Source organism: Bemisia tabaci, chromosome 2 (genome assembly GCF_918797505.1).
Source record: "Bemisia tabaci chromosome 2, PGI_BMITA_v3".
NCBI lineage: Eukaryota > Metazoa > Arthropoda > Insecta > Hemiptera > Aleyrodidae > Bemisia > Bemisia tabaci.
Genome location: NC_092794.1, coordinates 35,427,687 through 35,444,700, shown reverse-complemented (window position 1 = coordinate 35,444,700; position 17,014 = coordinate 35,427,687). Strand labels below are relative to the sequence as shown.

The following is a 17,014-nucleotide window of genomic DNA, read 5'->3' as shown; positions in this document are numbered from 1 at the left end:
CGAGCGAAGCGCGTTTACATGGGAGCTCAAAATACGGAACTTCGAACTCGTATTTCGTGGGTTAATATTGCTCAAAGAAATCAAGGGAAATTCATGTGATCTATGTGCACTCTCTAGTTTTCAAAAATGCAAGAATTGCAAATTAATAAACAAGCTCATTGAAAATAAATAGCTTAATTATTAATCACTATCAGTCTTGAAATTCTGCTGCATTGGGTCCTCAGACTGCCTGTTTTACGTTCTTGCTACAAATTGAGCAGCGTTTTCAACTCCCTCCGTGGGTCTCCCATTTCTACAAAATTATCATTTTTCCTTTATTTGTTATTATTTAACTTCTATCATATTTCTTCTTTCTTCACACACAGGCTCAGTGACTTTTCCCGTGTATACTTTTAATACGGAAGGAAACAAATCATAAGACTGGCACAGTGCAACCAAATACAATGACAAAAGTTTGCTCGGGAGGAAATAAGGTGATCCTTATGTGTTTAAGGGTGCTGAATCGTAAAATGACCTCGATTTTTTCCTTCACCCTCCAATTTTCCGAAAAATCCAATTTCTCCCGGAAAAATGGGCGTTTTGAAGGGTTTTTGTGACTATAACCCCTCGCAAAATGTTGGTAAAATTTTTCTCAAATACAAGATAGGTAACCATTTTCCAATGTAATTTGAGCCGCTGTGTTCAAAAATGCCTCCATTTTTTCTTATCACCTCTCTGTTTTCCGAAAAAGTCACTTTCCCCCAAGAAAATGAGCAAATTTGACTGTTTTTTTATAATGCATGCAATTTATTCAATTTCCTCTTAACCCTTGGTATGGTGGTGCCTATGTATTTTGAGCAGCTAAATCCAAATATGACCTCCGATTTTTTCATCCCCCCCCCCCCCCGGTTTTCCGGTAAAGCCGATTTTTCCGAGCCTTATTAGTTTATGTAAAACTGGAGATACTCAATGAATTTCTGAGGGCTTATTTGGATTCATCAGCTGAAATTACACGAGAATCGCTATAACACATGTGGAATTTTTTTTAAAATTCCCATGGAACAGTCTTGAAAAGCTTGCACACCCCTACTAGCCTGGTAAAATTGAACCTTCTACAAAACGGGAGGGTTTTCTGAAACACGTGGAGGTTAAAATCGGGTTCAGAGACTCCTTAATACATCAGGACACACCTAAGGAGGATCTCGAAAAATTTCTGAAAATCTTTAGAACAAAAATACGTCAAATTGTCTTATGTTCCCGGGGAAAAGTGGCTTTTCCGGAAAACTGGCTTTTCCGGAAAACTGAGAATAAGCTATGAGAAAAAATGGAGGCAGTTTTCGAAATCGGCGGCTGAAAATACATCGATGAAGAGCTATCTTGTATCTGAGAAAACATTTACCTACCTACATTTTGCACTTCTCTATTTTTCCTTTTTCTCTTTAAGCAAGGTGAAGTGGTGCCCGAAGTGAGTCAGAGTGCGAGGCAAAGTGTCTACTCAGAGGACGAGAGCTCTTTGGCTGGCTGCAGTGGATCACTTGAGCTACTTATATGTACTCGGGTATCAAGCTATAGTCCCGACTTGTCAAATAGACATCCATATCGGGCGGTTTTCTTAAAACTCATTGTCGGAGAGGACGGCTAAAATCCATTCGAGTCATCGAAACGAGAACCGTTCAAAAATGTTCCCTGCTAAAAATTTCCCCTGGCGCAATGACATGTGATCACGTCCGCTCCCAGGGGAATGACATAAATGATCATATGTACTCCCGGGGGAATGACACGACATCATGTGTGCTCTCATGGGAGCTAACATGTGACCCGTGCGCTCCCCTGGGAGCCGACATGTGACCCGTGTGCTCTCATGGGAACGACATGTGATCACATGCGCTCCAAGGGGAATGACATATGATCACACGTGCTCCCAGGGGAAGGACATGCGATTATATGTACTGCCAGGGGAATGACACGACATCATGAGTGCTCCCGTGGGAGCTAACATGTGACCCGTGTGCTCCTATGGGAGTGTGCATGTGACCCATATGTGCCCTCGTAGGATCTCTCATGGTGTCTCGTGAATCATCATAGAATTTCAGGGGAAATGCCACAGGCCCGCACATCGATAGTGTAAGTCGGCAATCACATACTTAACTAGATTTTTGGCGGTTTTGAGTTAGTTGCAGAAATGAAGTGTAGTAGATGCCCTTTTCCTGCTATCAAAATATTTCAGTCAAAAAAAATCTGGAAGTCGCCTAAGAACGTAGAACCCAAAACACACATCTCGGCGTTAATTCCAATAACTCGTAACTCGTGCCGTCGCGCCGCATTTTTACACAACGCGGTTTCTCCCGGGAAGAATCAAGAACAGTATAGGAGGGAAAATTAAAAGTTAGTACGTCACGTAATCTTCAAACAACAAAAACATTTGTTTTAACATCTAATCCATCGGATAACTGAGTAATCGTCCGCTTATTTTCATCTTCGTTTGATTTTAATTCGTAATTCGACGGCGCAAGTCCGCAATCACATAATTATCTCGTTATCGCGGTGTCTGAAAATCTCCGCCTCAATGTTATTTTTTTAACGGAGAACCAGTTAACATCATTCCTTGATGTTCATACAGAATTTTCTTCGCACAAAAAAGAAAAATCACGGCAGTCTTAAAGAATTGCCGTTGAGTAGTTTTCCGTTTAAAAAATAAAGTATGACAGGAAGTATGCGACGTCGTAAACCGAGTTATGTGAATGCCGACTTACGCCGTCGTTTTGTTTTCCGGTGTCATTCCAAAGATTCGCTGCCGATTAAAGTTTGTTAAAAGAAACTTCAGGCTACTTTTAAAGTGAAAGGATTCTTAAAAGTGGCTGTCAAAACTCAGCCACCCAGTCATGACTCCTTTAGTAAAAAAAAAATGGACCGGAGTCACATTGTTTTTCACGGGCGGTATGACAGTCGCTGTTAGATGAAAGGGGAGTAAACTTTTGGTATCAGTGATGCATAAGTGGGTGTACTTGAAGGCGTTTGATCATTTAGGAACGCCACTGAAGAAGATTTACTTAATCGAAAATAATACTTTTGGAGATGCCGGTTCCTTTTCCATCCTTTCAGTTTTGTGCTGCAGTAGGTACAACCATGAGATCTAAAATTTTTTATTGCATCCGATAATCCATATTATTCGCTACGCAGGATGTTCCATCAATGTTGTGGGATTAACTGAATCTTTTAGGAAGCAAATTATAGAGCAACCATTGGTTGCTCTATTAAAAAAAAAGCTCTTTAAAAGGATTGGTTGCTCTTTAAAAGGATTGGTTGCCAACCAATCCTTTTAAACTATATATATATATTAAGTCCTTCTTCAGTCAAAATCGGCAAAGAATAGGTTTGAAACAGTAATTCGCCAACCACGTATCTCGGAATTCAGTGTTGTACCCTGTTTCACAAACGTACGACTCGGTTTTTCGGCTATTTCTCCTGACAGACGAGAATATGATTCAAAGTTATGATAGATTCTTATAAAACATCTTATCCTTGCTGTCTTTAAGAATTCTCAGAAGTCAGAAGAATGTCTTCAAGAATTTCCCCTCTACCTTCAAAGATGAGGAATGTAGAGAATTTTTCCCTCTCCTGAGAAATCGCGTTTTCTGAGTTATGTGATTGCCGACTTACCTACACCGTCGATATGTGACTTTGTGACTGCAGCCCACCATGTACAGTGGAGCATCACAGAACTATATGTTCATGGAAAATGCGTACAGGACCCTAAAATGCCCTGCAAAGATATCACCGAACTTGGGAACGGATACAATGCGATTAGGGCCGATTTTATTTAACGGGAGAATTCATGCAACCTTATCGTCCTTTCGTCAATTTTTGTTTTTCAACGAATTTCTTTTTGTTTCTTCTTTCTATGGGTTCTTATCATGGTATTCTAAAATTCACGCTCCCTTCCTTTGACTTTTGAACCGTTCGAGATACAAAAACGAAATTTTGGGAATGTTTTTACCTCAAAGGGGACCATCCTCTGAGGGGTCAAAATTTTGGCCCCTCCCTCAGGGGGGTGGGGGAGCCCGCAATATTTTTTTTTTTTTTTCTTCAAGTGGCGCAAGCTAATCAGTATCTTAATTTTCGACCTAGTTATAATAGATCAATGGTCAACTTTGACCTATTTTAAAAAAATCATAGCTCCGGTATAAATTATTGCAGAAAAATCATAAAGCGGGGAAAATCAGATTATAAGCACTTCTAAGTCAAAGTCGTAGGAATCACTTCAAGCTAATTTTAAGGAGGTGTCTGACTCCCAAATTTACATCACTTGAAAATTCATTCAATTTTCTCGCGAAATAAACCAATTTTCCCTCTGAAATTTTTGAAATCAGCAACCCTTAAGCATCCCTAAAAATAAATTTTGCACGGTTTAAAAAATTAATCTGACGCATTAACACCCAAATCCGGCTTTGGAACTATAATTTGGCGCGCGAAAATCGGTCGGCGCGCGTTGAGCGGAAACTTCAATTACCTTTAACTCCGTAACCGTTTACTTCCCCAGCCTATTGACCACTCGTTAGATGCGGAAAAAGACGAGCAATTTAAAAAACTAGTTTTGGTTCAAATAGAAAATTGAGATCTTTGTAAGTTCTTTGCTTAAAAGAAATTGTCTGAACCCAAAAACTGGAAAAAAGCACATCCGTTAACTTGAAAATGTGATATCGGGAATTTGACCTTCAAAATCTTAAAGTATGCAATTTTAGACGATTTTTTGTCCAAACTGGACCTCGATATCTTTCTTCGTTCGAGAGATATCGAGGTTCACAGGTTTTGACTTCCACTCCCCTTAGCGCCCTCCCCCCCAAAAAATGTTTTGAAGGTCTGAAAATTTGGGGAAAGAAGCGCTCCAGTATGAGTATTCTATAGATAAAGTTTGAAGAAATTCCAGGGGGGAGGGGCGAAAAAAGCAGTTTTTGCATAAAGTTCTTTGACCTTTGAACTATGATGACTCGGTCAATAATTAAGATATTAATTCGTGGTTTGCGCCGAAATGCGAAGTTTGTCATGTTCTTTCCAATGAGGTATTACGAGGTAGGTAGGGATTACCATTTGAAAAAAAAAAGTTGTGAGCTCCCCCACCCCCCTGAGGGAGGAGCCAACATTTTGAACCCTTTAGAAGATGGTCCCATCTGATACAGAAACATTCCCAAAGTTTAGTTTTTGCATCTTGAACGGTTACCGGCAAGTTAGAGGAGGGGAGTAGGACCGATGAAACACCCTGTATAGTGACCCAAGGTGGCAAATTTTCATCTAAAATTCATGAAAAAACTTTAACAGGGGAAAGAGGTTAAGCAGAGCGTTAGAAAATGTATACGGAGGTACAACCCTGCGTTACGGGTGCGTTAGGGGAAACGGGGAGTCAAAATATTCATATTCGTTACGTATATTATGAACAACCCCTTTCTGACTATGACTATCCTTTCAGAAAACCTTTTTCTACAGTTGAAATCAGTAAGTCTATCCTGTTATGATCAGAAAAAGGAGTTTATCAAAAGGATATAAAAAACTGTCATTCGTTCGGGAAAAATTCACGACATAAAAATGATGGAGTAATAAGCGGGAGTTTTCTACTTAAAAATAGTAAATACTTCAGCGTGCGCAGGCATGCATTTTCTCGTACACCAATTAGCGTACAAACACGAGACATACTTACATTAGCGTACCTATATGCAAGTGTTTTCATTGTAAAAAGCGGGAAACTCTACGTGATTTGATAGTTCTAATGGCATAGGTACTTGTAATTCTGGTGACGGGTCTGTAGGTAATTCTGGTGACACCTTTATTTCTGCACTTTTGTTAATTTCATCATTGAAGAAAAAATTAGGGAATTTTTCTGTGAGTCTTCGGAGTGTCTTGGACAAGAATTTACGTCCATGATGTTCGGAAAAAAAAAAAAAAAAAAAAAAAAATTGCGACGATGAAGAAAATAAAAGAAAAATACTATAAAAACTTAGGAAATTTACGTTCCATCACTCGAAACGCTTCATCTGCTGTACTAATGAATATTCCTTGCATTTTCTATTACAAAACTACCAATCTCAAAGCTATACAGTAAAAGTTCGTTAAGTCGAACTACGATTAAGACGAAAATCCGCTTAAGTCGAAATTTTCTTCGGTCCCGCGACGTTGCATATGGAACAACGTTAAAAAAAACTACGCTTTAGGCGAATTCGCGAATTTTTGAGCCGGGTGGAAAGCCGCTTGTGTCGAAATTTTTTTTTCGAAAAATCCGGATTTTTACAACGAAAAACACAAAAAATGCGCAATATAGACGGGAGAAATGTAGAAAGGAGATTCGTTGCTACGTATACTAAGCTACCTGTATATGTTACGGGCAACGTCCGGGTCTCGGGCAAAGTCAGTCTTTGCCCGGGCATTGATGACGGTGCCCAACTCGCCTGGGCATCGTCGTCATTGACCGGGCGTTGACGACGGTGCCCGCGCGAGTTGGGCATCGTCTTCCACAATGTAATTGAGGCATTTAATGCCCGGGCATTGACCGTCCTTGGCGGGCAGGCAGCGGCAACGATGCCCCTGCACCATTGGGCAACGTTGCCGCGGGCAACGGGCCACGGTAGGCGACCGAACTTGTCACTGCTTGAGGAGACCGAATGGACCTTGTGGCAACGAATCTAGTGGATGTTTTCTGTCTTTTAGGAGCACCTTTAATTTTACAATCTGACAACGGCCGTGAGTTCGTCAATTCCATTATAAACAATTTGAAGGATATGTGGCCCACTTTGAAAATAGTGCATGGTAAGCCTCCACAGCCAGTCGCAAGGCTCTGTGGAGCGGGCTAACCGTAATGTGGGGGAAATGCTAGGAGCCTGGATGAAAGACCAGAATTCTGAAGACTCGGTTGCGGGTCTCAAGTTCGTTCAGCTAAGTAAAAACAGAGCCTTTCATCTTGGAATCAAAATGTCTCCTTATGAAGCGATGTTTGGCTGCCCTGCAAGAGTGGGACTGAAATCTACTTCCTTGCCCAACGAGTTGTTGGATGAAGTCGAAACAGAGGAGGATCTGGAGCGTTTGCTTGATGCTGAACCAGCTTCTGAAGCAGCAACTTCTGAAGCAACTCCTACTTCTGAAGCAACTCCTACTTCTGAAGCAGCTCCTACTTCTGAAACAGCTCCTACTTCTGAAACACAGCTCCTGCTTCTGAAACAGCTCCTACTTCTGAAACAGCTCCTACTTCTGAACCATACATCAACAACATACTTAGAAAAAGGCGTGTTGCTCTACAAAACCTTGAGGTTCAGGCCAATAAAAAGAAGAAGCAATCTGACGCCAAATTCAGTCCTGTTTCCGTAGGGAAAACAGTCCTTGTGCCCATCCCCGCTGTAGATCGTTCCCGCACCGACTCCAGAAATGTTACGGCAGTGGTATTGGAGGAAAAGAACGGATTTTATAAGTTAGGGACAACGGAAGGCGTCATCCTCTGTTTGTACACTAGGTCCCAGTTCACGCCGTGCTCATCTGACCTCGTACCATTGGAGTCTGTTCCTAGCACGGAGAAAAGTTTGCGTCAAATCGTATCTTCTGCATCCGTATCCGGTGGGCAAGGGATGCAAAAATGTGACTGCCGCCAAAAATGCACAACAAAACGGTGTTCATGTCGAGCGCGAAATGTGCTGTGTAATTCACGCTGTCACAACTCCCAATCCTGCACTAACAAATACCTAGGCGATTCATTACTTTCATCTCACTTGTTTTTCATTTTGACGGTGCCCGATAACCCTTGGGCATCGTTGTCAGTGCCCGGGCATGGTTGCCTTACTCTCTCGATCCCAATCTTTGCCCGACCGTTTAAAGCACTTCTCGGGCACCGTCGTCAATGTCCGGGCATTGACGACGATGCCCAGGCGAGTTGGGCACCGTCGACAGTGACCGGGCATTGACGACGGTGCCCGAGACCCGGACGTTGCCCGTAACATATACACGAAGGGAGTAGAGAAGTGACATCTGTTGGTTGTTATGTCCGAAAATTGAATTTTTTTTATGCTTGGCGTTGACACTTGACACTACGGAACACTAACTTCTCTCATTGCGTTATAGAAAACACTGATTTGACTAAATTTCATTGATTTGGCTTAAAACTTAAAATTAAAAAGAGTAAAAAGTTAAAAAGAGTAAAAGTTAAAAAGCGTTAAAAAGTTAAAAAGAAACAAAATCACTTAAAGAAATCGTTAATTTTCAACTGCTTGTGGCGATTTATCACTCCGGAAATGAGCAAAGATTCCAGATTTTTAATACTGGCTATTGCGCTGTCGGCTCCTTCGCACTGACAAAAGAATTTTCGCAAATTGTCCACAGCTAACTGGGCATCTGCTGCGGAAATCAGTTTTTGGTCGGGAGTGGCTAGATCCTCTTCACCATCATCTTCGGTGTCACTTACTCCCATATGGGCCACAAGATCCTCAATTGCCGCTTTAGTCGAATTTTTGCGATTTGCACGCTGATTTCGAGTTAAGCGGGGAAACGAATAACTCGAATTGCCGCTTAAGTTGAATTTTTCATTGGTCCCCAGACAATTCGACTTAACGAACTTTTACTGTATTTACTATCCCCAATATGTAAAAATTGAAACCATGAAAAGTAAGGCAAAGTGAAAAGCGTCACTAGAATTACAACTAAACGCAGTTTTCTGACCATAAAGATCTATTTACTATCTAATAGCCCAGGCAATAGAGGATAGAATAGGGGTTTACCTTGCAAAATTTAGGTGAAATCAGGTTATGATTCGTTCCTATGTAATTTTTTACGCTGGGATTTTTCATCCGAATTTTTGGTTTCCCAACAAATTTTCCTTGTGGTAACTCCGGAAAATCAGAAAAACCGCGAAAAATCACATTTTTCCGCGGTTTTCCCGAGATATCTCTTTTCCAGTGCGATATATCGAGAAAATAGTTATCTCCAAAAATAAAGCTGATAAAATTTCCTATAAAAATGATCTGAACGTTTTTTCCATACGTCCTTTAGGGAGAGTGCTGGAGCCATGGAAAGCTCTAAAAACTCGTAGAATCGCGATTTCCCACGGTTTTTCGCCAGTCGTGTGCAATAAATTTGTTCTTTCGCAAAATTTCAGGATAGTCTTACTGTTTTATCTATACTTTTGAAGGACTTTTGATGAAACATAAAATAAAGACTTTTACGAGATTACACCTGTTTATTCAAGAACTTTCATGGTCGGACATCTTGTGTGTGTGTTTGGAGTGGGGTTTGACCTGGTCACATGATCCATGGTTGCCATATCTATATGATGCTTTCGGACATTACAACATCTCCCTTTTTGAGAAAAAAAATTTAAATCGTACTTTACACCTCCCTTTTTGAGAAATTTTCTTTTTTTTTAAATTTTAGTACAATACACAAATTACACTTGAGAGGGTTACAAAACAGAATTTACTCTGAGTTTTACATAACATAATCTTTGTGCCACTTAGGGACACGTCTAATTCTACGTGGAATTACATTTTCAGGTTCATTATTTTGCGCTTGACCGTTAGGCAGGGCATTATTAACAACTTGTGCATTTGGGGGTACATTATTATCAGGTTCAATTACATTATATAACTGGGTATTATCATTTAATTCTGCCTCCAGAAAATCATAGTTGTCATTTTGTTGCAAAAGTGGATTGAAACGTTCAGTTTGAGATTTTTTTAAATGAAAAGTATTTCTACGCAAATTACCATGAGCTGTTTGAACAATATACGAACGAGGGGTACCTGCTGGACCTACAATTATTCCTTTGATCCAGATTTTATCTTTTCGAACAGCAACATTGTCACCCGCCTTAAACTCAGTTTCAGATCGTGTAGCAGATTTATCAAACTGTTCTTTAACTTCAGCTTGCTTTTCAAGAAACTTTTCTTTTGCATTCACTACTTTAGGTTTTAACTGATTAGGATTAACAGGTAACTTGTTTCTCAACTGACGACTCATTAAAATTTGAGCTGGACTGACTTTCATACCTGTCAAAGGCATGTTTCTATATTCTAACAGCATTTCATCAAGATCAACCTTAGACTCCTTGCTTTTCTTTATCATTCCTTTGGCTATTTTTACATAAATTTCAATCATTCCATGTGCTTGAGGAAAATTTGGGGTGGTTGTTAGGACCTTACCCTTATGTTCTTCAATGAAATTTTTAAATTCTCTGGCTCCGAAAGGGACATTATCACAAATAATTTCTTTAGGATAACCATGCGTTGCAAAGATTGGTTTTACAGCATTAATCACCGTTCTAGCATGGTGAGATGGGACTTTTGTTATTTCTAACCATTTAGACAGATAATCCACTAAAATAAGGAAACTCTCCCCATTTAACTCAGCAAAATCAATACCTAAAACTTCAAATACATTCTTTGGTAATTCGATGGGCATCAAGGGTTCATTACGAGTGTTCATTGACAATTTTTCACAAATCGGACAATTTTTTACAAAATTCGTTACATCAGAATTCATACCTGGCCAATAATACAATTCAGTGGCTTTCGCAATAGTTTTTGAAATACCAAAATGACCTAAATGCAACAGCGTAAGAAATTTTTCTTTCATTGCTCTTGGAACCACAATTCTCTCATCGTTAAAAATTACTCCATCTTCTAGTTACAAAAATTCTTTAATTTTCCAAAATGGTTTTACATTATCTGGCCAAACACTTTTATTATTAGGCCAACCATTGAGTAGGTATTCTTTTAGAATTGGTAGAGCTGGGTCATTTTCTGTTTCTCGCTTCAACTCTTCTAAATCACTTAAACTACCTTTTTCTTCAGTTAGAACGGAATGGACATACTCCATTTCTTCTGGATCGTCTTCCGCTACATCCTGCAAATATTGCCTAGACAACAGATCAGCTATGTACATTTTTCGACCTGGCTTAAATATTATCTTAACTTTGAAATTATACAACCTTTGTCTGAATTTCTTCAATCTTTGAGATTTAATTTTACATATGTCCTTATGAACCAAATAAGAAATAGGTTTATGATCACATTCAACAGTTATATCTCTACCATAAGTAAATTGGTAGAATTTTTCAAGCGCTGCAATTATTGCATAAAATTCCTTGTTGATTTGACCCCAGATGTTGGTTTGTGTTTCTGTCAGAGCCTTAGAAAAATAGGCAACTGGTCTACCTAACTGCATCAAACATGCTCCAATTCCTGATTTTGACGCATCTGATTGTAACACTATTTCTTGAGACGAATCGAAATTACTTAAAATAGGTGCTTCAGCAACTCTCTTTTTTAATTTTGCTAACACTTCAGAGTGATACGGGGTCCACAAAAATTCTACATCTTTTTTAAGTAACTCACGTAAAGGAGCTGATTCATTACTTAGATTAGGCAAAAACTGTCTTACATAGTTCAACATCCCCATTATTGACATTAGTTCTTTTTTATTTTTGGGGTCTACAATCGCAGTTAACGCTCTCGTTCTCTCCGGGTCGATTTGCCTTCCTTTTTCCGAAAAAATAAACCCTGTGAAATGCGCAAACCTTTGTTTGTATTGAAGTTTTGACAACTTAAATTTAACATTATGTTTTCTGGCCTGAATTATTACCAGATTGATGCTTTCATCGTGTTCTTTTTCTGTGTCATTTGCTACGAGGATATCATCGATGTACACTGTCACACCTTTGATTCCTCCAAAAATAGTTACATTTCTTTCATGGCAACACTCTGCTGCACAGATTATCCCAAAAGGCATACGTAAAAATCTATAGACTCCAAAAGGCGTGTTAAATGCACACAAACGACTTGAGTATTCATCCAGTTCAAAATGATAAAACGCTTCTTTTTCATCAAACACTGTGAACCATTTTTTACCTGACAGCTTTGCACTGATTTCATCAACAGTAGGGATAGCACATTTTCTTGTTATGAGGCACTCATTTAAATTTTTTGGATCAAGACATAACCGTAAATCACCATCCGGTTTTTCACGGACTAATATATTACTGACACATAACAGTTTTTCATTTATTGGAATTTTTAAAACTATTTCTTGCTTCTCCAATTTATTTAATTTATTCAACAGTTTTTCACTTGTTTCAATCGGATACCGCCTCGGAGGTAAAATTTTAAAGTCAGGATTCGGTTTTACCTGAAAACTAACTAAACCTGGAACTTTGCCGCTACCAGTAAAAACATCTCTATTTTTCTCAACAAAAGCTGCTTGTTCTGCATTAGTGCTAACAGAGTGCACCCTTCTTATTACTAATTCAAGGCGTTCACACGCTTCAATACCTAATAATGCTTTAGTGTCACTATCTTTTGTGACATAGAAATCAAAATATCCTCGCACATCAAAACTTGTTTTACAGTCCACCTTTCTTACAATACCTAGAGGTCTAGCTACACCGTGACCTATTCCACCTAATATTTCGTTTGTCTTTTCCAGTGGAATTTTAGTTTTCTTTAAAATAGCTTTAAAAATACTTTCTGGTAGAGTGTTTACTTCACTCCCCGGGTCCAGTTTCATACTAACCGGAACGTTTTCAAGGAATATTGTTTCTCTCCATTCCTTTTTTGGCTTTTTCTGTTCACCAACGCTACTGACATTTGGGTGATCTTGGACATCAAGGACATTTACCTGACTCTCATTAGCATTTTCAGCTGGCTTTCCAATTTCTAAATTCTTAGTGGCAGTTTCAAGACATTTATCTGCTTTGTCACAATTTATTACCCTGGTTTCATAAAAACTTGCTTTTGGGCTGTACGCTACTAGCTCATGACATTCTCTGTAAACAACGGATTCGACTGCTCGCTTAACAACATCGTTTTTCTTTTCTTCTACGTTAACTTCATTTACATTATTAGCCCTACAACACCTTGCAAAATGATGTAGATTGAAGCATCTTCCACATTCTTTATTATGGGCTGGACATTGTCTCGGCCCATGCTTTGTTGCGCACTTTTTACAATAATAGTTATCATTCCTATCACAATAATTAGACTGTTTACCTCTGAAATTTCCATTATAGTCACCTCGGTTTCCACCACGTGATTGAGAGTAATGAGATCTTTGTTGCTGATACTGTCCATTTGGCTGGTTGCTTCTGCTTTGACCACGCTGCGAGTTGGATGACCTCTGAAAATGTCCTCGCCCGCGACCACGACCTCTGAATTTTTGGACTGGATTCACTTCATGGTTTACTTCATGTTGCTCGGATGATGACATCACCGCTATGCTTGCTTTAGCAGTTTCAACCGCGTGTGCTAACTTCTCTGCTTTATCTAGGGTGAGATCAGAGATTCGGAGAAGATGTTCTTTTAACTTAACATCTGCCACTCCCAAGACAATTCGGTCTTTTAAAATCTCATCTTTGAGAGTACCATATTCACACGTGGAGATCAGACGTTTTAGATCAGACACGTATTCGTCGAAACTTTCATTCGGATTTTGGTTTCGAGAGCTGAACTTAGCTCTTTCCATTGTGATATTTTTCTGAGGTTCCGCCCAAGCATCTAGTTTCGATATCAGTTCACTATAGTCTTCAGACGTTTGTAGACCTAGAGCTTCAATTCTTTCTCGACCTTCAGGACCAATTAAATTTCTTAATTTGGCCGCCTTGACTTTATCGGATTTTGAGTCCCATTCCATTGAGACTAGCAAGTCTTCAAATTCTTGCTTGAACCTCTTCCAGTTTTCTTTGAGGTTACCTTTGACGCTCAACGGTTTTGGTTTAGAACAAACTTCCATAATTGTAAGATATCCAAAACTTACAGTTTTCAAATTTGTATGTGCTTCACCTTAGGCTTCAAAATAGGCTTTCACTGTTCTCAGTCACGTTTGCACTTTCATTAGAGATACGATATTTCACTTTCAATAACTTTGGCTTTCACTATTGGCTTTCACTATTGGCTTTCAAAACACTTTCGGCACGTAAATACATTCGACTGCGCCATGTTTTATCTATACTTTTGAAGGACTTTTGATGAAACATAAAATAAAGACTTTTACGAGATTACACCTGTTTATTCAAGAACTTTCATGGTCGGACATCTTGTGTGTGTGTGTTTGGAGTGGGGTTTGACCTGGTCACATGATCCATGGTTGCCATATCTATATGATGCTTTCGGACATTACAACACTTACCTTAAAAATTAATGCTGCTCACTTTTAAGACAAAAATGATGCCAATTTTTTTTTCATAGATCCATTGGGAGCGGTTTTAAAGCCGTGAAAAGCCGTGAAAAGCTCGAAAATCGCGATTTTCCGGCATATTTTCGTAACAAATCCGTTCCTGTACAATAAACTCATTTAAAGTGACTTCAAAATTCAATCTTATAAAATTGTCAACATACATACGTAGAATTTGTTCCCATGGCGCGCCCTGGTGCTCTGCGACACCCAAACGCCAGGTGTAATTATCTACGTAAAGGTTAGTCGACAACGAACGACTTAATAAAATAGTGCAATTTTCAACATACTTAAATGATATTGAAATTTCCTTGTATATCTAAAGAAACAACGGATATGGATTTGTCGAAAGCGTAAATAATGCAAAAAGTTGAAATTTAAAGAATGTATTGATACAATTTTTCAATTATGTGAAAACAACTATAGTAGTGTCGTAATAATAATAAGGTAAGACTATCCTGAAATTTTGCGAAAGAACAAATTTATTGCACACGACCGGCGAAAAACCGTGGAAAATCGTGATTTTACGAGTTTTTAGAGCTTTCCACGGCTCCAGCACTCTCCGTAATGGACGTATGAAAAAATCGTTCAGATCATTTTTATAGGAAATTTTATCAGCTTTATTTTTGGAGATAACTATTTTCTCGATATATCGCACTGGAAAAGAGATATCTCGGGAAAACCGCGGAAAAACGTGATTTTTCGCGGTTTTTCTGATTTTCCGTAGTTACCACTAGGAAAATTTGTTGGGAAACCAAAAATTCGGATTCAGCGTAAAAAATTACATAGGAATCAATCATAACCTGATTTCACCTAAATTTTGCAAGGTAAAATCCTTCATTGCCTGGACTATTCATGTCTTCTTGGTTGAGTGCTGATCACTGCCAACTGCGCGGATGTAACCGGTGAGCCACTCGCAGGTCTCCATTTACTGTGTGTGCAGTCGGCTTTGACGTGTTTACGATTCGAAAATTTCGTTAATTATCTTGTTATTTGCGATAAATGATGATTACTTAAGGTGAATCTACAGCAGTGCGTAGTAAAAAGTTTTTCCACGCAGGCAGCGCCACGGCTGTGTTTCGATTTTTTGGTCCACGCTATTAGAGTCCGTACAGCCCCATGAAGCTTTTATGAAAAATAAAGGAATTTCTGTTAAACTCGAAGGGACATAAGTTCTCTAGCCAGAGATGGAAAGTTATATGTCACGTGAAATATAATGAAATTTCATAAGGCTTGAATAAATTTCACAAAAGTTGAAGTTTATTAATTTTTTTTAGAATCATTAACTAAACCTTTGAAGGTCTGAAAGCGTTTCAGAGGTCTTTCTGTTGATTCTGCGGTATTATGCTACTGTACTGAAAGTGTCAGACACGAAGGGGGGGGGGGCAAAAAGGGGAGTTCAGAGAGAAAATCCCCAACCTAACCTCGAAACTAAACGAAAACATTTGCAACGCGCTTTAGGCTTGGGGTAAACAATTTCAAAATTTAGATTCAATGTTTCTAGACGTTTCTTGGCATCCTGAATGCATCCCCAAAAGTTTTAAAAAATTTCATGAAATTTAACACGAATAAATTTCATAAAATTTTCCATCTCTGGTTCTAGCCATAAAATTCTTCTTCCTATTGACACTAAAAAAGACGTGAAAAGTAATTTCTGAAGCTCTGAAACTTGATCTCAGAAAAAAGTAGGGTTAAGCATGATGACTTTGATGCAACCAATCGCGATTGAACGCTCTCAGCAGTTGCAGATATATCTCTCCCACGGTGAGCTATCTCTCTCGCACTTACAGATTTCTCATAAGAGAAACTGGGATCAAGTCATAGCTTTTATTATCAAACTTTCAAAGCTCGCGTTATTTGTTTCGAAGCATTCCAGACATATGCTGCTAGAACTTAGGAGTCTTAGAATTTAATATATCTATTGTGATATTTAAATAATCACTGATTTCAGAGCCGGGTTTTAGCAGCGCGGCGTGTTGGATTTTTTCGGAACCACAGCATTCACCTGATGGCCTGGTTACACGCTCAAATTTCCGTCAATCTCCGATCAAAAAGATGACCAAGATGGCGGTCAAGAGTTAGCTAGATTGATGAGTAAAATTAATTAAAACAGCGTGTTGATTGGAATAAGCATGAAATAAGCACGGTTGTGTGGAAATCAGATGAAGGATGAGCCCCACAGCTCCATCATCTACCATCAAATTTTTGCAGGCCGCAGAAATTTGATGGTAGATGGTGCGCACCAGCCACTATTTGATCGGAAATTGATGGAAATTTGAGCGTGTAACCATAGCAATCTATATTTTACAGCTACAAGCAAAATCCTGGAAGCACTATTTCTGACGAACTGCCGGACCGATAAGGATGATCTTTACATGTATGTCATCTGTAGTAGATGTAGATGTGCAAAAAATTATGAAACCCCGAACTTTTAATGTTGTAGAGCTTTCAAAGCTCATGCCACTTAAGTCCAATGTTAATAGCGTGAGAGATATGTCGTTTCCGCTAGAAACGTCAAGGTGTGGGATTCTACCTGAGTGACTCGAATAAACAATAGACAATGGAAAAGCTCGTGAAGGGCTCCTCATTCGAAGAGTTGAGGAACGGTGCATAGCTCAGGGTTCAAGGTTCAAGGTCCAATGTATAAGGTTTAACTCAATTTTTCCGGCTTCGATTTGTGGCATCGGTCAATTTACTTGTTTGCTAAATTTCTATTAATATTTACAGCAGATAAACAGCAGATACAAAGTGAGAAGGCAGGCGCTGCGTCGCGTCGGGACGGACCAAATATTATTAACTCCTAATGGTCGAAATCCGATTTTTTCTTTTAAAAAAATTAAGTAAG

At 39.1% G+C, this 17,014-nt stretch overlaps 2 protein-coding genes across 2 annotated transcripts in view; one reads left to right on the top strand and one right to left on the bottom strand.

Moving 5' to 3' along the window:
• The window catches only part of Zip88E (Zinc/iron regulated transporter-related protein 88E), a 112,187-nt gene that overhangs the window by 22,345 nt on the left and 72,828 nt on the right, over positions 1-17,014 (bottom strand). The gene's annotated exons all lie outside the window — the stretch shown is intronic.
• Positions 900-8,849, top strand: LOC140224073 (uncharacterized). Its single transcript, XM_072297218.1, has one exon. The coding sequence runs from the start codon at positions 6,772-6,774 to the stop codon at positions 7,327-7,329; it is 558 nt and encodes a 185-aa protein (XP_072153319.1). The 5' UTR covers positions 900-6,771; the 3' UTR covers positions 7,330-8,849.